The sequence below is a fragment of the Staurois parvus genome, unplaced genomic scaffold, assembly GCF_062004578.1.
Source record: "Staurois parvus isolate SC_StPar_1 unplaced genomic scaffold, SC_StPar_1.0 ptg001782l, whole genome shotgun sequence".
NCBI classification, from domain to species: Eukaryota; Metazoa; Chordata; class Amphibia; order Anura; family Ranidae; genus Staurois; species Staurois parvus.
The window spans coordinates 1-22,274 of NW_028319578.1; the positions used below are offsets into that span (position 1 = coordinate 1).

Here is a 22,274-nt window from a genome sequence, read left to right on the forward strand (position 1 = left end):
CTAAAGGCTGTGCCAGTTCCAGGCTACTAAAGGCTGTGCTAGTTCCAGGCTACTAAAGGCTGTGCTAGTTCCAGGCTACTAAAGGCTGTCCTAGTTCCAGGCTACTAAAGGCTGTCCTAGTTCCAGGCTACTAAAGGCTGTCCTAGTTCCAGGCTACTAAAGGCTGTCCTAGTTCCAGGCTACTAAAGGCTGTCCTAGTTCCAGGCTACTAAAGGCTGTCCTAGTTCCTCACTACTAAAGGCTGTGCTGGTTTCAGGCTACTAAAGGCTGTCCTGGTTCCTCACTACTAAAGGCTGTGCTGGTTTCAGGCTACTAAAGGCTGTCCTAGTTCCAGGCTACTAAAGACTGTGCTAGTTCCAGGCTACTAAAGGCTGTCCTGGTTCCTCGCTACTAAAGGCTGTGCTGGTTTCAGGCTACTAAAGGCTGTCCTAGTTCCAGGCTACTAAAGGCTGCCCTAGTTCCAGGCTACTAAAGGCTGTCCTAGTTCCAGGCTACTAAAGGCTGTCCTAGTTCCTCGCTACTAAAGGCTGTGCCAGTTCCAGGCTACTATAGACAGTGGCAGTTTTAGACTACTAAAGGCTGTGCTAGTTCCAGGCTACTAAAGGCTGTGCTAGTTCCAGGCTAATAAGGCTGTGCCAGTTCCAGACTACTAAAGGCTATGTTCGTTCCAGGCTACTAAAAGCTGTGCTAGTTCCAGGCTACTGAAGGTTGTGCCAGTTCCAGGCTACTGAAGGCTGTGCTAGTTCCAGGCTACTGAAGGCTGTGCTAGTTCCAGGCTACTGAAGGCTGTGCTAGTTCCAGGCTACTGAAGGCTGTGCCAGTTCCAGGCTACTGAAGGCTGTGCTAGTTCCAGGCTACTGAAGGCTGTGCTAGTTGCCGGCTACTAAAGGCTGTGCAAGTCCACGGTCACTGTACATCAGGGGTGCTCTGCCCCATAACTAGCATTGCTTCAATGGAAGCCTCCAACCCCAGATGGTCACTACAGCTATGCTGACAGGTTCTCTTTGTTTCTTTGATATATTGGACTGACAACCAACCCCCCCCCTGTATTCACCTCTCATTGTCTCTTGTAAAGTGATGAGAAGGTCAGTTGTGTTGTCCTCTCCCTTGTCTAGACATGCCATGTAGCGCAATAGGCCCTCACAGTGCCCCCTCCTATATGTGGATCAACTCGGATCTACACAGCTGCCGCCATGATTCAGTACCTGTGGAGCACTTGGAGAGATGGCATGACTTGGGGCCGACATCTCCTGGAGGCCTCTGACCCTGATTGCTTTCTTCTGGCTCTACCTAATTCCAATGTGAATGGAGGAGGACTAACTAGATACTGAAAAAATATGTTTAAAAAATGGGACTGTCAGTGCCAGGACAAGGTCACCCAGCACCCATGGCAAAGATGCCAAACTGCACCCCCCCTCCCCCATTTCTGATGTGCAAGCTTAGAGGGTCCTAGTCAAAATCACTGCCGCTATCACTACCCCTGTCAGCTTTGTAACAGGAGGAAGGTGCCCCCATCCCTACAGTAAACCATTGTGCCCAGGGCAGCCACCCCCCCCACCCACCACTTGTCCCAGTAGAGGGGACTGTGGTGGAGGAATAGGGACTGTCCACTTTAAAAATCAGGTTTTATCTTCAGGTAGTTAGAGAACAAAACACATTTTCAAAGGTTGTGAGATTTATATACAGTGCAGAAGTCTCTTGGTCCCCGAGGGGGGGGGGGGGCACATTACTGGATGTCTCAGAGTTGGGTTCTTTATCCCGCCGCTTCCTCTTGTGTCCATGTTAACCTTGGACGGTGTCAGGCATCGATGCCCGAAATATTTGCCACGTGGCTCTTGTCGGAGGTCCCCTTCCTATAAAGGTAAAAAATTATGTGTGAAGAATTGGTTGGTGTCATCATATATGTAAACCTTGAAAATGAACGTCTTCTAATAATGGACTTCTAATAATGGACTTCTCCTAATAATGGACTTCTCCTAATAATGGTCTTCTCCTAATAATGGACTTCTCCTAATAATGGACTTCTCCTAATAATGATCTTCTCCTAATAATGGTCTTCTCCTAATAATGGTCTTCTCCTAATAATATACCTCCTAATAATGGACTTCTGCTATTAATGGACTTCTGCTATTAATGGACTTCTCCTAATAATGGACTTCTATTAATGGACTTCTAATAATGGACTTCTCCTAATAATGGTCTTCTCCTAATAATATACCTCCTAATAATGGACTTCTGCTATTAATGGACTTCTGCTATTAATGGACTTCTCCTAATAATGGACTTCTCCTAATAATGGACTTCTCCTACTAATGGATACTATTAATGGACTTCTATTAATGGACTTCTCCTAATAATGGACTTCTCCTAATAATGGACTTCTCCTACTAATGGATTCTATTAATGGACTTCTATTAATGGACTTCTCCTAATAATGGACTTCTGCTATTAATGGACTTCTCCTAATAATGGACTTCTCCTAATAATGGACTTCTCCTAATAATGGACTTCTCCTACTAATGGACTTCTCCTACTAATGGACTTCTCCTAATAATGGACTTCTATTAATGGACTTCTCCTAATAATGGTCTTCTCCTAATAATATACCTCCTAATAATGGACTTCTGCTATTAATGAACGTCTCCTAATAATGGACTTCTCCTAATAATGGACTTCTCCTAATAATGGATTCTATTAATGGACTTCTATTAATGGTCTTCTCCTAATAATGGATTCCTCCTAATAATAGACTTCTAATAATGGACTTCTCCTATTAATGAACTTCTCCTAATAATGGACTTCTCCTAATAATAGACTTCTAATAATGGACTTCTCCTATTAATGAACTTCTCCTATTAATGGACTTCTCCTACTAATGGACTTCTATTAATGGACTTCTCCTAATAATGGACTTCTGCTATTAATGAACGTCTCCTAATAATAGACTTCTCCAAATAATGGACTTCTATTAATGGACTTCTCCTAATAATGAACTTCTATTAATGGACTTTTAATAATGGTCTTCTCCTAATAATGGATTTCGCCTAATAATGGACTTCTAATAATGGACTTCTCCTAATAATGGACTTCTCCTAATAATAGACTTCTAATAATGAACTTCTCCTATTAATGGACTTCTCCTACTAATGGACTTCTATTAATGGACTTCTCCTAATAATGGACTTCTAATAAAGGACTTTTCCTAATAATGGACTTCTAATAATGGATTTTTCCTAATAACGGACTTCTAATAATAGATTTCTCCTAATAATGGACTTCTAATAATGGACTTCTCCTAATAATGGACTTCTCCTAATAATGGTCTTCTCCTAATAATATACCTCCTAATAATGGACTTCTGCTATTAATGGACTTCTCCTAATAATGGACTTCTCCTAATAATGGACTTCTATTAATGGACTTCTCCTAATAATGGACTTCTCCTAATAATATACCTCCTAATAATGGACTTCTGCTATTAATGGACTTCTCCTACTAATAAATTCTATTAATGGACTTCTATTAATGGACTTCTCCTAATAATGGATTCTATTAATGGACTTCTATTAATGGTCTTTTCCTAATAATGGATTTCTCCTAATAATAGACTTCTAATAATGGACTTCTCCTATTAATGAACTTCTCCTAATAATGGACTTCTCCTAATAATGGACTTCTCCTAATAATAGACTTCTAATAATGGATTTCTCCTATTAATGGACTTCTGCTATTAATGAACGTCTCCTAATAATAGACTTCTCCAAATAATGGACTTCTATTAATGGACTTCTATTAATGGACTTCTATTAATAGACTTCTCCTAATAATGGACTTCTCCTAATAATAGACTTCTCCTAATAATGGACTTCTGCTATTAATGAACTTCTATTAATGGACTTCTCCTAATAATGGACTTCTAATAATGGATTTTTCCTAATAACGGACTTCTAATAATAGATTTCTCCTAATAATGGACTTCTAATAAAGGACTTTTCCTAATAATGGACTTCTAATAAAGGACTTTTCCTAATAATGGACTTCTAATAATGGACATTTCCTAATAAAGGACTTTTCCTAATAATGGACTTCTAATAATGGACATTTCCTAATAAAGGACTTTTCCTAATAATGGACTTCTAATAATGGACTTTTCCTAATAATGGACTTCTAATAATGGACTTCTAATAATGGACTTCTAATAATGAACTTCTCCTAACAATGGACTTCTTCTCTTTGGTCCCATTTGGTCTTTTAACTCCACCACTGAGGCCCCTTGCACACGGGATCGTCCAGCTGCTCCTTCTAGGGTGACAACCATGCTCCTGCATATATGCAATACAGTGAGAGAAGGAAAAAAAGATTTTGCCAAAAGTCTTGTATTTTGGCATCATCGGGAAATTACTTTTTGGGGGTTTTTAAGAGTTTTTAAGGGTTTGGGCTGCTGCATTTCTGGTATGGCCTTGAGGTTGTTTCCACACGTATACTTGGAATAATAGAAAAGAAGGAGCGCCCTGGTGAAGGGAAAGTCTTTTCTCCCAAAACGCGTTGGTTGATGTACTTGTTGTTACTCTCAATAAACGCCTCTTAATCTACCATCAACAGTGCATTCTTTTGGACATCGGCCGCTCCTTCTTTTCTATTACTCCAATCAGACATGGAACTGTCCACTGACAGTAGGTGTGCAGCAGACGGAGATGGGAGAAGGAAACTTACTTGAGGTCATCCTCCAGCTTGACCCTCGGCGTTGGTCTACCCAGTATGCTGGTGGACAAGAACATGAGGAAGCCGCGGCGTCTCGTTCTGTAACAAGTCAGGTCTACGGCCAGCAGGGTCACCAAGAATATAAGTAAGATGATCCCAGCGATGACTCCGGCTCCGACACGGGCAGGCTCTAAAGGGACACAAGGAGGTCGGTTAGAAACTCTTGCATTTCTTTTGGTGTTTTGCATGGAAGGTAGTAATGAAACTCCTTCTTAATAAAAATATTTTTGGCCATTTATTATAATTAGCTTTAATTATAAAAAATTTAGGTAAAAAGTTGTTAAAACGTCAACACACAATGATCACATAAAATGTCCTTCCTTCAAAGGACGACTAGAGGTCTATATATAGGTAGACCAGCGTTTCTCAACCTTTTTTTCGTCAAGACACCCTTTAAATTTATAGACAGTCCCGAGGCACCCTTTAAAATTATGGACAGTCTTGAGGCACCCTTTAAAATCATGGACAGTCTTGAGGCACCCATTAAAATTATGGACAGTCTCGAGGCACCCTTTAAAATCATGGACCGTCTTGAGGCACCCTTTAAAATCATGGACAGTCTTGAGGCACTCTTTAAAATGATGGACAGTCCTGAGGAACCCTTTAAAATCATGGACAGTCTTGAGGCACTCTTTAAAATGATGGACAGTCCTGAGGAACCCTTTAAAATCATGGACAGTCTTGAGGCACCCTTTAAAATCATGGACAGTCTTGAGGCACCCTTTAAAATCATGGACAGCCTTGAGGCACCCTTTAAAATCATACACAGTCTTGAGGCACCCTTTAAAATCATGGACAGTCCTGAGGCACCCTTTAAAATTATGGACAGTCTTGAGGCACCCTTTAAAATCATGGACAGCCTTGAGGCACCCTTTAAAATCAGGGACAGTCTCAAGGCACCTCATTCTAAAATGTGAAAAACTATTCTAATCATTTTATATAGTGCAGCAACATCCACACATGTAGAACACCCAACGTTAGAGGTGGTTTATTCTTCCAAAGCAAATATACTTTTGCACACGGGTACCGACTAGTATGCCTATGTTTCTCTTCTTCCTCAATTTTTCTCCATCACTGAGCTAACGTGACCACAGCACTGATGGAGAGGGGTGGGGGAGGGTCAAACTAGGCAACCAACATCCTCCTTATCAGCTGATGGTGTCATTGGTTGTCAGGATGCTGGTATCTAGAAGGTTGCTATGAAAACCCGTGGCTTTGTGTAACTAAAAAGCCAACTTGTATACAAGTTTTGGGCAATTTTTAGACATTTTGCCAAGGCACCCCAGAAGAAACCTCAAGGCACTGCTGAAGGAACCTCAAGGCACCCCTGAAGAAACATCAAGGCACCCCTGAGGGATCCTCAAGGCACCCCTGAAGGATCCTCAAGGCACCCCTGAAGAAACCTCAAGGCACCCCTGAAAGAACCTCAAGGCACCCGTGAAGGAACCTCAAGGCACCCCTGAAGGAACCTCAAGGCCCTCCTGAAGGAACCTCAAGGCCCTCCTGAAGAAACCTCAAGGCCCTCCTGAAGGAACCTCAAGGCCCTCCTGAAGGACCCTCAAGACACCCCTGAAGGACCCTCAAGACACCCCTGAAGGACCCTCAAGACACCCCTGAAGGAACCTCAAGACACCCCTGAAGGAAACTCAAGACACCCCAGGGTGTCTAAGCACCCTGGTTGAGAAAGGCTGAGCTAGACATATCAGCAAGTACCCTTATTGCCACCACCCATAAACCTAAAACAGGCGTTCCTCGGTTTACGAATTTAATGCGTTCTGCGGGACTTTTCATATTGCAAAAAATTTGTAAACCAAAACGCGGTTTTCCGTAGGAATGCATAAAAACCAATCAATCCATTCCGGAGGTCAGAAAAAAGTATTTGTCGCGACAAATGATGTCATACATCCCAGGAGTCTTCAGGAGTGGAGGGGGGGTTCTCAGCTCAGCAAATACCTCAGCTAAGGGCTGATGGATTCCAGGAAGTAAATAATACATGAATCATCTGCCCTTACTCAAGATGGCTGTGGCTAGAAATGCTAGGGGGTGGGGGGTTCAAAGTGATGATGGGGATGTTAGGGATGGATGGGGGAGTTTGCTTTGAATATTAAAAATGAATAAAAAATTCATTAAAAAATTTGGGTACCTGATCCCCAAAGGTGCCAATCCTTAATGGGGAGCAGTCCTTAAAGCGGAACTTCCCCTTTTGGGTGGAGCTCCGCTTTAAATTATATAAAACGTTTAATCTGTAAGGCCCAGAGGCCGAGCAGTTCCACTCGAAAGTTAAATTGCCTCTAAAAAAAGAATGATAAACTTTTCATTAAAATCTGTAAACATTTATGGGGATAAAGAGGTGATGCTGCAGAAATAACAAGTATGCTGGGCAGGCGTGTGTTGGAGGCGCGATGTGCACACGCCAAGCGTACCGATTACTTGCAGGGTCAGCGTTGTGCTCTGTTGTCCCAGGCTGTTGCTGGCGTAGCAGGTGTAGTTCCCTTCATCGGCCTTGGCCAGGTCAGTGATGGAGAGATGAAGACCATTGGAGCTCAAGATGTATTTCTGTCCATCATGGCTGACCACCTCTTGTCCTCTGATGGCAACAAAGGCGGAAATTATATTTTTGTTGAAATTGCTGACCAATCTGTCCATCAATAGGACAGACAGACAGACAGACAGACAGGCAGGCAGGCAGGCAGACAGACAGACAGACAGACAGACAGACAGACAGACAGACAGACAGACAGACAGATTCGGCTTCTACATGCATGTATCCAAGTCTGGTTACATGTATGGTTTGCATATGTTTAGAAAATAGATTGTAAGCTCTTTAGAGACTGATGGGACTGTGGGGGAGGGGACATTAGAGCGTAAGCTCCTCTGGTGCAGAGACTGATGTGACCACGGGGGGAGGGGACATTAGAGCGTAAGCTCCTCTGGTGCAGAGACTGAAGGGACTGCGGGGGAGGGGACATTAGAGCGTAAGCTCCTCTGGTGCAGAGACTGATGTGACCGCGGGGGGAGGGGACATTAGAGCGTAAGCTCCTCTGGTGCAGAGACTGATGTGACCGCGGGGGGAGGGGACATTAGAGCGTAAGCTCCTCTGGTGCAGAGACTGATGTGACCGCGGGGGAGGGGACATTAGAGCGTAAGCTCCTCTGGTGCAGAGACTGATGTGACCACGGGGGGAGGGGACATTAGAGCGTAAGCTCCTCTGGTGCAGAGACTGATGGGACTGCGGGGGAGGGGACATTAGAGCGTAAGCTCCTCTGGTGCAGAGACTGATGTGACCGCGGGGGGAGGGGACATTAGAGCGTAAGCTCCTCTGGTGCAGAGACTGATGTGACCGCGGGGGGAGGGGACATTAGAGCGTAAGCTCCTCTGGTGCAGAGACTGATGTGACCGCGGGGGAGGGGACATTAGAGCGTAAGCTCCTCTGGTGCAGAGACTGATGTGACCACGGGGGGAGAGGACATTAGAGCGTAAGCTCCTCTGGTACAGAGACTGATGTGACCGCGGGGGAGGGGACATTAGAGCGTAAGCTCCTCTGGTGCACAGACTGATGTGACCGCGGGGGAGGGGACATTAGAGCGTAAGCTCCTCTGGTGCACAGACTGATGTGACCGCGGGGGAGGGGACATTAGAGCGTAAGCTCCTCTGGTGCAGAGACTGATGTGACCGCGGGGGGAGGGGACATTAGAGCGTAAGCTCCTCTGGTGCAGAGACTGATGTGACCGCGCGGGAGGGGACATTAGAGCGTAAGCTCCTCTGGTGCACAGACTGATGTGACCGCGGGGGAGGGGACATTCGAGCGTAAGCTCCTCTGGTGCAGAGACTGATGTGACCGCGGGGGAGGGGACATTAGAGCGTAAGCTCCTCTGGTACAGAGACTGATGTGACCGCGGGGGGAGGGGACATTAGAGCGTAAGCTCCTCTGGTGCAGAGACTGATGTGACCACGGGGGGAGGGGACATTAGAGCGTAAGCTCCTCTGGTGCAGAGACTGATGTGACCGCGGGGGAGGGGACATTAGAGCGTAAGCTCCTCTGGTACAGAGACTGATGTTATTGTGGGGGAGGGGACATTAGAGCGTACGCTCCTCTGTTCAGAGACTGATGGGACTGTGGGGGAGGGGACATTAGAGCGTAAGCTCCTCTGGTGCAGAGACTGATGTGACCACGGGGGGAGGGGACATTAGAGCGTAAGCTCCTCTGGTGCAGAGACTGAAGGGACTGCGGGGGAGGGGACATTAGAGCGTAAGCTCCTCTGGTGCAGAGACTGATGTGACCGCGGGGGGAGGGGACATTAGAGCGTAAGCTCCTCTGGTGCAGAGACTGATGTGACCGCGGGGGGAGGGGACATTAGAGCGTAAGCTCCTCTGGTGCAGAGACTGATGTGACCGCGGGGGAGGGGACATTAGAGCGTAAGCTCCTCTGGTGCAGAGACTGATGTGACCACGGGGGGAGGGGACATTAGAGCGTAAGCTCCTCTGGTGCAGAGACTGATGGGACTGCGGGGGAGGGGACATTAGAGCGTAAGCTCCTCTGGTGCAGAGACTGATGTGACCGCGGGGGGAGGGGACATTAGAGCGTAAGCTCCTCTGGTGCAGAGACTGATGTGACCGCGGGGGAGGGGACATTAGAGCGTAAGCTCCTCTGGTGCACAGACTGATGTGACCGCGGGGGAGGGGACATTAGAGCGTAAGCTCCTCTGGTGCACAGACTGATGTGACCGCGGGGGAGGGGACATTAGAGCGTAAGCTCCTCTGGTGCAGAGACTGATGTGACCGCGGGGGGAGGGGACATTAGAGCGTAAGCTCCTCTGGTGCAGAGACTGATGTGACCGCGCGGGAGGGGACATTAGAGCGTAAGCTCCTCTGGTACAGAGACTGATGTGACCGCGGGGGAGGGGACATTAGAGCGTAAGCTCCTCTGGTGCACAGACTGATGTGACCGCGGGGGAGGGGACATTCGAGCGTAAGCTCCTCTGGTGCAGAGACTGATGTGACCGCGGGGGAGGGGACATTAGAGCGTAAGCTCCTCTGGTACAGAGACTGATGTGACCGCGGGGGGAGGGGACATTAGAGCGTAAGCTCCTCTGGTGCAGAGACTGATGTGACCACGGGGGGAGGGGACATTAGAGCGTAAGCTCCTCTGGTGCAGAGACTGATGTGACCGCGGGGGAGGGGACATTAGAGCGTAAGCTCCTCTGGTACAGAGACTGATGTTATTGTGGGGGAGGGGACATTAGAGCGTACGCTCCTCTGTTCAGAGACTGATGGGACTGTGGGGGAGGGGACATTAGAGCGTAAGCTCCTCTGGTGCAGAGACTGATGTGACTGTGGGGGAGGGGACATTAGAGAGTAAGCTCCTCTGGTATAGAGACTGATGTGACTTTGGGGGAGGGGGCATTAGAGTGTAAGCTCCTCTGGTGCAGAGACTGATGTGACTGTGGGGGAGGGGGCATTAGAGTGTAAGCTCCTGTGGTACAGAGACTGATGTGACTGTGGGGGAGGGGACATTAGAGTGTAAGCTCCTGTGGTACAGAGACTGATGTGATTGGCTCAGTTTTCTCTGTACAGCGCTGCGGTATAGGTCAGAGCTATAAAAATACACGTATAATTGTGAAATTGGGTGTCTGTGGTGGGGACAATAGAGTGTAAGCTCCTCTGGCGCAGAGACTGATGGGACTGTGGGGGAGGGGACATTAGAGTGTAAGCTCCTCTGGCGCAGAGACTGATGGGACTGTGGGGGAGGGGACATTAGAGTGTAAGCTCCTCTGGCGCAGAGACTTGTACAGTCCTGTATTGAACAAATGAAAATAAATAACAAAGTAACATTGCAGCCACATTGGAAGGACGAAGCGCGTCGCTATGTTTTCCTTTCTGCATATTAGGATATAAAGGGTATTCACCTCTTCCAGACGATGTCAGGCTTGGGGTGTCCGGTCACAGAGCAGGTGAACGAGGCGTTGGATTTGGAAGTGATTTTGGGGAAGGACTCCTCAATGCTGACCTCCGGAGCCGCTGAGGAAGAGAAGCTTGTGGTTAAAACCGGAAGGAACGGATCAGAAGGCAAGTTGTAGGCGGAGGACGAGGCGAGGTCTCACCGTTCACCGTCACAGACACGTTCTTGTACTCAATCTCATTGCGTTCTCGGAGGTAGGCCTGGCAATAGTACATCCCGGCATCCGCCAGCTGGATCTTGTCTATGGTCAGCGTCCCATCCCGAGTCGCTGAAAGGCGGCCTAAACCGAAAAAAAGGTCACATTTTTTAAAAATTATTTTCTGTAAATAATGACGGCCATAGACGGGTCGAAAATCAGCTGATTTTCGCACCGTTAGTGGGTTAATTGGTCGGCCGTTTTTCGGGGTTTTGGCACATTTTTTTTAATCGGTCAAGTTGCAAAATTTGCGGCCGATTTTGACGATCGGACGATTTTCCCGGTAATGATGGGCAAATCGGCCAATCGTTTTACCGATAAAAAATCTGCGCATGAGCCGTGATCTGCAAGAGGAAGAAGAAGAAGAAGAGAATGTGGAAGAAGAAGAAGAAGAGGATGCAGAAGAAGAAGAGGATGAAGAAGAAGAAGAAGAAGAGGATGAAGAAGAAGAGGATGCAGAAGAAGAAGAGGAAGAAGAAGAAGAAGAAGAAGAAGAAGAAGAGGATGCAGAAGAAGAAGAAGAAGAAGAGGATGCAGAAGAAGAAGAGGATGAAGAAGAAGAAGAAGAAGAAGAGGATGAAGAAGAAGAGGATGCAGAAGAAGAAGAGGAAGAAGAAGAAGAGGATGAAGAAGAAGAGGATGCAGAAGAAGAAGAAGAATTCCAGTCCGCTATTATATTTTACACGAAAAAGTCTTGCGGTTGCAACAATGTATCCATTTGTATCCGAATAAAAACATCTGTATCTAAAATGACATTGACCAACACCACCCCCCCTTGCCCCCCCCCCCGTGGAGAGAGCCTGACATTGACCAACACCACCCCCCCTTGCCCCCCCCCCGTGGAGAGAGCCTGACATTGACCAACACCACCCCCCCTTGCCCCCCCCCGTGGAGAGAGCCTGACATTGATCAACACCACCCCCCCTTGCCCCCCCCCGTGGAGAGAGCCTGACATTGATCAACACCACCCCCCCTTGCCCCCCCTATGGAGAGAGCCTGACATTGACCAACACCCCCCCCCCCCCTTGCCCCCCGCTGTGGAGAGAGCCTGACATTGACCAACACCACCCCCCCTTGCCCCCCCTCTGTGGAGAGAGCCTGAAACCGACCAACACCCCCCCCTTGCCCCCCCCATGGAGAGAGCCTAACATTGACCAACACGCCCCCCCCATGGAGAGAGCCTAACATTGACCAACACCCCCCCCCTTGCCCCCCCTGTGGAGAGAGCCTGACATTGACCAACACCCCCCCCCCCTTACCGTAGAGAGAGCCTGACATTGGCCAACAACACCCCCCCCTTGCCTCCCCCCCACCCTGTGGAGAGAGACTGAAACCGACCAACACCTCCCCCACTTGCCCCCCCCATGGAGAAAGCCTTACATTGACCAACAGCACCCCTGCCCCCCACACCCAAGAGAGCCTTTCGCTAACACACATCGCCCCTGCCTTCCCGGCGAGGGAGAGACACTCACCTTCACAGCTATGGACATCCCCGGGAAGGAGAGTCAGGCTCTGCATACACCACCAAGCAGCCCGCAGCCTCTCTCGGATCCTACCTGCTCCCCGTGTCGCATGTGTACCTTTTTCTGTCCCTTCTTCCAGGTCACGGTTCTGCCCCCCTGAAAGATGCCGCCCTAGGCACATGCCTTGTTTGCCTTGTGGTGAATACCCCTGCCTTAGGGGTCTAGTTGTAATACATTTGTTGCACGAATGTCAGAAGGTTAATGCCCCAGCTCCACCTAGGGGCCAAAATGCGGTATAGCTTTCTCCGAAAACTATACTGCCTCTCGGCCACTAGATGGAGCTGTTGATACAGGCGTTAACCTCTTCTTGCCCAGCCTCATTATCCCTTTAACTGAGCTAATATGCCTCAAGGGGGGGGGGGTAGGTCATCTGTGTAATCACATGACCACTGTGACTGGCTGTCACAGTGGTCACATGACTGGGTGCAGTCTTGGTGGCATAAACTGCCCGCCCTGCTGGTGAATGTGTGGGATTTCCGATCTGTCAGAAAGTTTCACTGGGATGTAAGAATGTCGGACTGACCTGGTAAGATTGGGACGACCATTTCATTGCGGAACCACGTGATCTGAGGTGTGGGGATGCCTTCCACGGCGCACGGCAGCTTGGCCACCGAGTCGGCGATGAATGATTTGTTAACCGTCACATCCTTCACAAAAGTTGGTCTCTCTGTATAAAGATACGATGAAAGGAGCGAAATCTGGATCAGCAACATCAATGTGACATCGACGGGCAATGCAGATTGCAAACACGAGTCTCGGGCCACGTGTCGACTGAAAAAAGGGGTCTCAGGTCTGTACTGTACATGTCTCAGGCCACATGTAGGTTGCAAACAGAGGTCTCGGGCCACGTGTGGACTGAATACAGAGGTCTTGGGCCACGTGTGGACTGAAAACAGAGGTCTCAGGTCTGTACTGTACATGCCCCAGGCCACATGTAGGTTTCAAACAGAGGTCTTGGGCCACGTGTGGACCGAAAACAGAGGTCTTGGGCCACGTGTGGACTGAAACCGGGTCTCGGGCCATGTGTGGACTGAAAACAGAGGTCCTGGGCCATGTGTGGACTGAAAACAGAGGTCTCATGTAGAGGTTACAGGTCACAAGTTGAGGTCTCATGTCACATGCAGGGGTCTCAGGTCTCATGTCATATATAGGTTGCAAACAGAGGTCTCGGGCCACGTGTGGACTGAAAACAGAGGTCTCAGGTCTGTACTGTACATGCCCCAGGCCACATGTAGGTTGCAGAGGTCTCGGGCCATGTGTGGACTGAAACCGGGTCTCGGGCCATGTGTGTACTGAAAACAGTGGTCCTGGGCCACTTGTGGACTGAAAACAGGGGTCTCGGGCCACGTGTAGACTGAAACCGGGTCTCGGGCCACGTGAAGACTGAAAACAGTGGTCCTGGGCCACATGTGGACTGAAAACGGGTCTTGGGCTACATGTGGACTGAAAACGGGGGTCTCATGTAGAGGTTACAGGTCACAAGTTGAGGTCTCATGTCACATGCAGGGGTCTCAGGTCTCATGTCATATGCAGGGGTCTCAGGTCACATGTAGAGGTTACAGGTCACATGTAGAGGTCTCATGTCACATGTAGAGGTCTCAGAAGCACTCATTTCCAGACATGTATGACTCACTAGAGTGCAAAATGGTGAAAACCATCGATAAAGGCCCATGGGGGCCGACGCCCCTCCCCCCCAGTACCGCCAGTCCCCATGGTATGAACTGACCGCACTGAGGCCGGACTTACGGATGATCCTGATTTTGATGTCGGTATTTGTGGTCTCTCCGGACTCGGACTCGGCTTGACATCTGATGATGCGGTCAGGCTCCGCCCTGGAGGCGATGACTTGCAGCGTCAGAGTCGTTTCATCGATGTTGTCTTTCTTGTACCGCCGTGGTTCGTCCTCGATCTCCTCGTCATCCTCACCGCTGATCCATTTCATCGTCGCCTCCACCGAAGCTGGAGAGAGAGAGAGTTGTCACCCAAATCTGAACAGGACAGCTTTAGCCCTCCCGACCGCAGAGCCTGGATCAGTGCCAATCGGGGCGGTTCCCGACCATGTGATCACCACGAGGGCCAATCAGAATAGTCCCATGAGGTTGGCTTAGGAACAAACCGACCGACATTTACCGACACAGATATGGTCTGGGCATGTAGGCTTTTGGGGGAGGGGCATGGGGGGGTCTTGTGGGGGAGGGGTGGCTGTACATTGGACGAAGTTCTCTTACATTTACATAGAAAGCTGTGCTCTTTCCCCAGATAGATCTCTCCATTGGCCGGAATGATTTCCACGCGAGGTTTGGCGCAGAATCCTGGAAGACACAAAAGATACAAATCCTGAAACAGCCGCATAATAAAGTCCATATGAGCAGCAAATCTCTGCAATATCCGGAGGGCCCGGCCGCCGGGCAATGCTGGCGTTTGTATGGAGTCACCCAATAGAATTAGGAGGCGAAATCGAAAGTCGCCCCTCAGTGTGTCCAAATCATGTTTCATTCCCTTCACCCCCCCCCCCCATCCTGTGAATTAAAGCCGACGCCAGTGATCACATGGTACCCGAGATGAGGGAAAACAATGTAACGCCAAAGCCAAAGGCGACTACTCTGTCCTCCTCCTCCTGGACCTCTCTGCGGCCTTCGACACAGTTGACCACCCCCTCCTCCTTAATAAACTACTCTCCCTTGGCATCAGAGACACCGCTCTCTCCTGGTTCTCCTCTTACCTATCCCGACGCTCCTTCAGTGTTTCCTACAATGGTGCCACCTCCCCTTCCCTCCCCCTCTCTGTTGGGGTCCCCCAGGGCTCTGTCCTTGGACCCCTTCTCTTCTCCATCTACACCTCCTCCCTTGGCAAACTCATACACTCCCGCTGCTTCAACTACCACCTCTACGCTGATGACACTCAAATTTACCTCTCCACCCCTCACCTCACCTCCACTTTCTCCGCCCGCATCACTCACCTCCTAAAAGACATCTCAGACTGGATGTCGCTCCATTTCCTCAAGCTCAACCTCTCCAAAACCGAGCTCCTGGTCTTCCCCCCTGCCCGCGCCCCCCCCCCCCACCCTTTCCATCACTACCAACAACACCACCATCAATCCCGCCCCGCAAGCCAAGGTCCTTGGAGTCATTCTGGACTCAAACCTTTCCTTCCAACCTCATGTCAAATCACTGACAAACACATGCAGGCTCCGCCTCCGGAACATCTCCAAGATACGTACGTTCCTTACCCCAGACACCACCAAACTACTCGTACACTCCCTGATTATCTCACGCCTGGACTACTGCAACTCCCTCCTCACCGGCCTACCCCAGTGCAGGCTCTCCCCGCTTCAGACCATCCTGAACTCAGCGGCCAGACTCATCCACCTCACCAGCCGCTCCACCTCTGCCACCCCCCTCTGCCTCTCCCTCCACTGGCTCCACCCCCCTCTGCCTCTCCCTCCACTGGCTCCACCCCCCTCTGCCTCTCCCTCCACTGGCTCCCTATCGCCCAACACATTAAATTCAAACTGCTCACTCTGACCTACAAAGCCGTTCACAACACTGCCCCTGACTACCTCACCGACCTGATTCCCAGGTACCGCCCTACCCGTACCCTTCGCTCCTCACAGGACCTCCTTCTATCTCGCTCCCTGGTCTCCTCCTCCCACGCACGACTGCAAGACTTCTCCAGGTCCTCCCCCATCCTCTGGAACTCACTACCCCAATCCATCAGACTGTCACCTTCCCTCCTCGCCTTCAGGCGCTCCCTGAAAACCCACCTCTTCAGGGAAGCCTACCCCACCCTCACCTAACAGCCGCTGCCCTTCCCTCCTCCTACCACTCCATCCCCCACAGCCGTTTCCTCCTGTGCCTCTACCCCCTCCCTCCTAGATTGTAAGCTCGAAAGAGTAGGGCCCTCTAACCCCTCGTGTGCTGTTTGTAGTTGCTGTTCTGTTTCATGTATTGTCCCCCCTCTATTGTACAGCGCTGAGCAAACCCTTTGGAGCTATATAAACTCAATGTAATGTAATGTAATAATGTGATGTAACGCTTCTCAGATGAATCAATAAATAAATCAACATATATAAATAAATGTGATATAAAAATATATATATAAAGTGATACAAAGTGTAAATATCATAACCGTGACCTGATCCTCGTGGGATCTATGAACTATAGGTGTCTAACCGTGACCTGATCCTCGTGGGATCTATGAACTATAGGTGTCTAACCGTGAACTGATCCTCGTGGGATCTATGAACTATAGGTGTCTAACCGTGACCTGATCCTCGTGGGATCTATGAACTATAGGTGTCTAACCGTGACCTGATCCTCGTGGGATCTATGAACTATAGGTGTCTAACCGTGACCTGATCCTCGTGGGATCTATGAACTATAGGTGTCTAACCGTGAACTGATCCTCGTGGGATCTATGAACTATAGGTGTCTAACCGTGACCTGATCCTCGTGGGATCTATGAACTATAGGTGTCTAACCGTGACCTGATCCTCGTGGGATCTACGAACTATAGGTGTCTAACCGTGACCTGATCCTCGTGGGATCTATCAACTATAGGTGTCTAACCGTGACCTGATCCTCGTGGGATCTATGAACTATAGGTGTCTAACCGTGACCTGATCCTCGTGGGATCTACGAACTATAGGTGTCTAACCGTGACCTGATCCTCGTGGGATCTACGAACTATAGGTGTCTAACCGTGACCTGATCCTCGTGGGATCTACGAACTATAGGTGTCTAACCGTGACCTGATCCTCGTGGGATCTACGAACTATAGGTGTCTAACCGTGACCTGATCCTCGTGGGATCTACGAACTATAGGTGTCTAACCGTGACCTGATCCTCGTGGGATCTACGAACTATAGGTGTCTAACCGTGACCTGATCCTCGTGGGATCTACGAACTATAGGTGTCTAACCGTGACCTGATCCTCGTGGGATCTACGAACTATAGGTGTCTAACCGTGACCTGATCCTCGTGGGATCTACGAACTATAGGTGTCTAACCGTGACCTGATCCTCGTGGGATCTATGAACTATAGGTGTCTAACCGTGACCTGATCCTCGTGGGATCTATGAACTATAGGTGTCTAACCGTGACCTGATCCTCGTGGGATCTACGAACTATAGGTGTCTAACCGTGACCTGATCCTCGTGGGATCTACGAACTATAGGTGTCTAACCGTGACCTGATCCTCGTGGGATCTAGCCAGGAGGGAAAATATGGGGGGGGGGGGGATTTTTGCTAGGATGGGGAATTATTGGTGGAGGAGAATTTGTGCTGAGAGAAGGGGATGATTTGGAGTGGGGGGGGGGGGGGGGGGGAGATCCGTGCAAGAAGGGGACATTTTTTTTGGGGGGGGGGAGGAGTTTTACTAATAGGGATGATTGGGGGGTATTTGTGCTATGATGGGAAATATGGGAATTTTGGGGGGGGGGGAAGCAGAAAATTAATTCAATAAAGAAGATAGAAAACATTATCTGACAATCAAAATATTACAGATATTGCTACAGATAAAAATTCAACAAAACTCCAGCATGCAAAATTAAAATAAAATGAATGGCATATAGGAAAAAGGAAAAAAAAATGGAAAAAGAATAAAATAAAAAATAAAAAAAGAAGAATGGCATATAGATAAAAGGAAAATAAAATGTGGAAAAAGAATTAAATAAAAATATTTAAGAATTCAATAAAAATAATTAAATACATAAAAAGATAGAAATAGGTTAGAAATATTGCTACTTAAAAAAAAAATTAAATAAAATTCCAATTTGACAAAACTAACATCAGGCAGCATGAAAAATTAAAATAAAATGAATGGCATATAGGAAAAAGGAAAAAAAAATGGAAAAAGAATAAAATAAAAAATAAAAAAAGAAGAATGGCATATAGAAAAAAGGAAAATAAAATGTGTAAAAAGAATTAAATAAAAATATTTAAGAATTCAATAAAAAATAATTAAATACATGAAAAGATAGAAATAGGTTAGAAATATTGCTACTTAAAAAAAAAATTAAATAAAATTCCAATTTGACAAAACTAACATCAGGCAGCATGAAAAATTAAAATAAAATGAATGGCATATAGGAAAAAGGAAAAAAAAATGGAAAAAGAATAAAATAAAAAATAAAAAAAGAAGAATGGCATATAGATAAAAGGAAAATAAAATGTGGAAAAAGAATTAAATAAAAATATTTAAGAATTCAATAAAAAGAATTAAATAAATAAAAAGATAGAAATAGGTTTGAGATATTGCTACTTAGAAAAAAACTAATTAAATAACATTCCAAATTGACAAGATTAACAACAGGCAGCATGCAAAAATAATAATAAAAAAAAAAGTAAGAATGGCATATAGAAAAAAAAGAAAAAAATGTAGAAAAATAATTAAATAAAAAGAATTAAGAATTCAATAAAAAGAATTAAATAAATAAAAACATAGAAATAAATTAGAGATATTGCTACTTAAATGTAGAAGAAAGGGGAAAAAATGTGGAAAAAGAATTAAATAAAAAGAATTAAGAATTCAATAACTAAAATTAAATAAATAAAAAGATAGAAATAGGTTAGAGATATTGCTACTTAAAAAAATAATATTTAAATAAAATTCCAAATTGACAAAATTAACAATAGGCAGCATGCAAAAAAATTAAGAATAAAACATTAATGGCATATAGAAAGAAGGAAAAAAATGTGGAAAAAATTAAATGAAAAAAATTAAGAATTCAATAAAAAGAATTAAATAAATAAAAAGCTAGAAATAGGGTAGAGATATTTAATTTTTATTTAAAATAAAAATTAAATAAAATTCCAAATTGAAAAAATTAACAACAGGTAGCATGCAAAATAAAAAATAAAAAAATGAATGGCATATAGAGAAAAGGAAATAATTTTGGAAAAATAAATAAATAAAAAGATAGAAATAGGTTAGAGATATTGCTACTTAAAAAAAAAGTAAATAAAATAGGTAGCATATAAAAAATAAAAAAAGAAGAATGGCATATAGAAAAAAGAAAAAAAAGTGGAAAAAAATTCAATAAAAATAATTTAATAAATAAAAAGATAGAAACAGGTTTGAGATATTGCTATTTAAAAAAAAAAATTTAATAAAATTCCAAATTGACAAAATTAACAACAGGCAGCATGCAAAAAATAAAAAATAAAAAAGAAGAATAGCAAATAGAAAAAAGGAAAAAAAAATGTGGAAAAAGAATTAAATTAAAAAAAAATTAAGAATGCAATAAAAATAATTAAATAAATAAAAATATTTCATTAAAAAGATAGAAATAGGTTAGAAATATTGCTACTTAAAAAAAAATTCCAAAGTGATAAAATTAACAACAGGCAGCAGGCAAAAAAAATAAAAAATGAAGAATGGCATATAGAAGAAAAGGAAAAAAATGTGGAAAAAGAATGAACTAAAAAAAAAAAAAAGAAGAATTCAATAAAAATAATTAAATAAATAAAAATATTTAAATAAAAAGATAAAAATAGGTTAGAAATATTGCTACTTAAAAAAAAATTAAATAAAATTCCAAATTGACAAAACTAACAACAGGCAGCATGCAAAATTAAAATAAAATGAATGGCATATAGGAAAAAGGAATATAAAAGTGGTAAAAGAATAAAAGAAAAAAGAAAAAAAAGAATGGCATATAGAAAAAAGGAAAATAAAATGTGGAAAAAGAATTAAATAAAAAGAATTAAGAATTCAATAATAAGAATTAAATAAATAAAAAGATAGATATAGGTTAGAGATATTGCTACTTAAAAGAAATAATTAAATAAAATTCCAAATTGACAAAATTAACAACAGGCAGCATGCAAAAAATAAAAAAAGAAGAATGGCATATAGAAAAAAAGGGAAAAAAATGTGGAAAAAGAGTTAAATAAAAAAAAAAATTAAGAATTCAATAAAAATAATTAAATAAATAAAAATATTTAAATAAAAAGATAGAAATAGGTTAGAAATATTGCTACTTAAAAAAAAATTAAATAAAATTCCAAAGTGACAAAATTAACAAAAGGCAGCATGCAAAAAATAAAAAATTAAAAAAGAAGAATGGCATATAGAAAAAAAGGGAAAAAATGTGGAAAAAGAATTCAATAAAAAAAATTAAGAACTCAATAAAAATAATTAAATAAATAAAAATATTTAAATAAAAAGATAGAAATAGGTTAGAAATATTGCTACTTAAAAAAAAAAAAAAAAATTCCAAATTGACAAAACTAACAACAGGCAGCATGCAAAATAAAAAAAAATAAAAAATAAAGAATGGCATATAGAAGAAAAAAAAAAAAAGTAGAAGATACATTAAATAAAATAATAATTTGAATTGCTCATAGTGTGAGAAGCACAGGATACAAGTCATGGTTGGTCAGGATCTGGGCTCACCTGAGGTTGCTAGGAAGAGCAGTAGGATGATGGAGCTCCCTGGTGGGGACATGTTGAGCATCTTCTAGAGCTGCTGCTGGTGAATGTGGTGCACGGGGGGTCACCCCTATGGAATTTATACCCTGGTGTCCAGGACTCTGCCCTCTGCCCCCCACGCTGCCCCCTGGCCCCCTCCTTACACAACATCACGTCCATCTCTTCGCTCACCTCACTGCCTTGTCATCTGTGAGTCTTCGAGGCGCCAGGGATGAGGACAAACGGACTCCTGGGACCATAGGGGAGAGGAAAGGAGGGGGAGGGAAGAAGAGATGTCTGTCCTGGTGAGGAAGGAAAGGGTGCTTACAGATGACTCCAGCAAGTGGTGTGAGGACTGAAGGCGGACTCTGAGTAGGCTGCGCAGAAGAGTCGTCCTCACAATTCCCACCACGTCTACTGACCGATCTGAGAACAGAAATCGTCTATACGGGCCACACGGGCTTCTAATATCGATTGTTAGTGGTTCATTTAATGAACTAGAATGTCCCTCACATTGGGGGTCAGTGGGAAGAATGTCCCTTACACTGGGGATCAGTGGGAAGAATGTCCCTTACATTGGTGATCAGTGGGAAGAATGTCCCTTACATTGGGGATCAGTGGGAAGAATGTCCCTTACATTGGTGGTCAGTGGGAAGAATGTCCCTTACATTGGTGGTCAGTGGGAAGAATGTCCCTTACATTGGTGGTCAGTGGGAAGAATGTCCCTTACATTGGTGGTCAGTGGGAAGAATGTCCCTTACATTGGTGGTCAGTGGGAAGAATGTCCCTTACATTGGTGGTCAGTGAGAAGAATGTCCCTTACATTGGTGATCAGTGGGAAGAATGTCCCTTACATTGGGGATCAGTGGGAAGAATGTCCCTCACATTGGGGGTCAGTGGGAAGAATGTCCCTTACATTGGTGATCAGTGGGAAGAATGTCCCTTACATTGGTGGTCAGTGAGAAGAATGTCCCTTACATTGGTGATCAGTGGGAAGAATGTCCCTTACATTGGTGGTCAGTGGGAAGAATGTCCCTTACATTGGTGGTCAGTGGGAAGAATGTCCCTTACATTGGTGGTCAGTGAGAAGAATGTCCCTTACATTGGTGGTCAGTGGGAAGAATGTCCCTTACATTGGTGGTCAGTGGGAAGAATGTCCCTTACATTGGTGATCAGTGGGGAGAATGTCCCTTACATTGGGGGTCAGTGGGAAGAATGTCCCTTACATTGGGGGTCAGTGGGAAGAATGTCCCTTACATTGGTGGTCGGTGGGAAGAATATCCCTTACATTGGGGGTCAGTGGGAAGAATGTCCCTTACATTGGGGGTCGGTGGGAAGAATGTCCCTTACATTGGGGGTCAGTGGGAAGAATGTCCCTTACATTGGTGGTCAGTGGGAAGAATGTCCCTTACATTGGTGGTCA

General features: G+C 45.3%; 1 protein-coding gene across 1 annotated transcript; it reads right to left on the reverse strand.

Annotated features, from left to right (window-relative positions):
- Positions 1-6: 6 nt before the first annotated feature.
- Positions 7-20,955, reverse strand: LOC149434300 (neural cell adhesion molecule 1-like). The gene is made up of 9 exons (XM_089663837.1): positions 20,837-20,955; positions 14,668-14,751; positions 14,186-14,398; positions 12,963-13,106; positions 10,863-11,000; positions 10,668-10,779; positions 7,185-7,348; positions 4,714-4,891; positions 7-1,853 (listed from the first exon to the last, which is right to left on the reverse strand). Exons 1-9 carry the CDS (start codon positions 20,895-20,897, stop codon positions 1,799-1,801), a joined length of 1,149 nt encoding a protein of 382 aa, XP_089519963.1. The 5' UTR covers positions 20,898-20,955; the 3' UTR covers positions 7-1,798.
- Positions 20,956-22,274: the final 1,319 nt, after the last annotated feature.

Coding starts and splice junctions, on each gene's coding strand:
- LOC149434300 (XM_089663837.1), bottom strand. CDS start 20,897: ATGCTCAACATGTCCCCACCAGGGAGCTCCATCATCCTACTGCTCTTC. Junction 14,752..20,836: donor GCTCTTCCTAGCAACCTCAG/GTGAGCCCAGAT, acceptor TGTGTCTTCCAG/GATTCTGCGCCAAACCTCGC. Junction 11,001..12,962: donor GGTCGTCCCAATCTTACCAG/GTCAGTCCGACA, acceptor TTTTCGGTTTAG/GCCGCCTTTCAGCGACTCGG.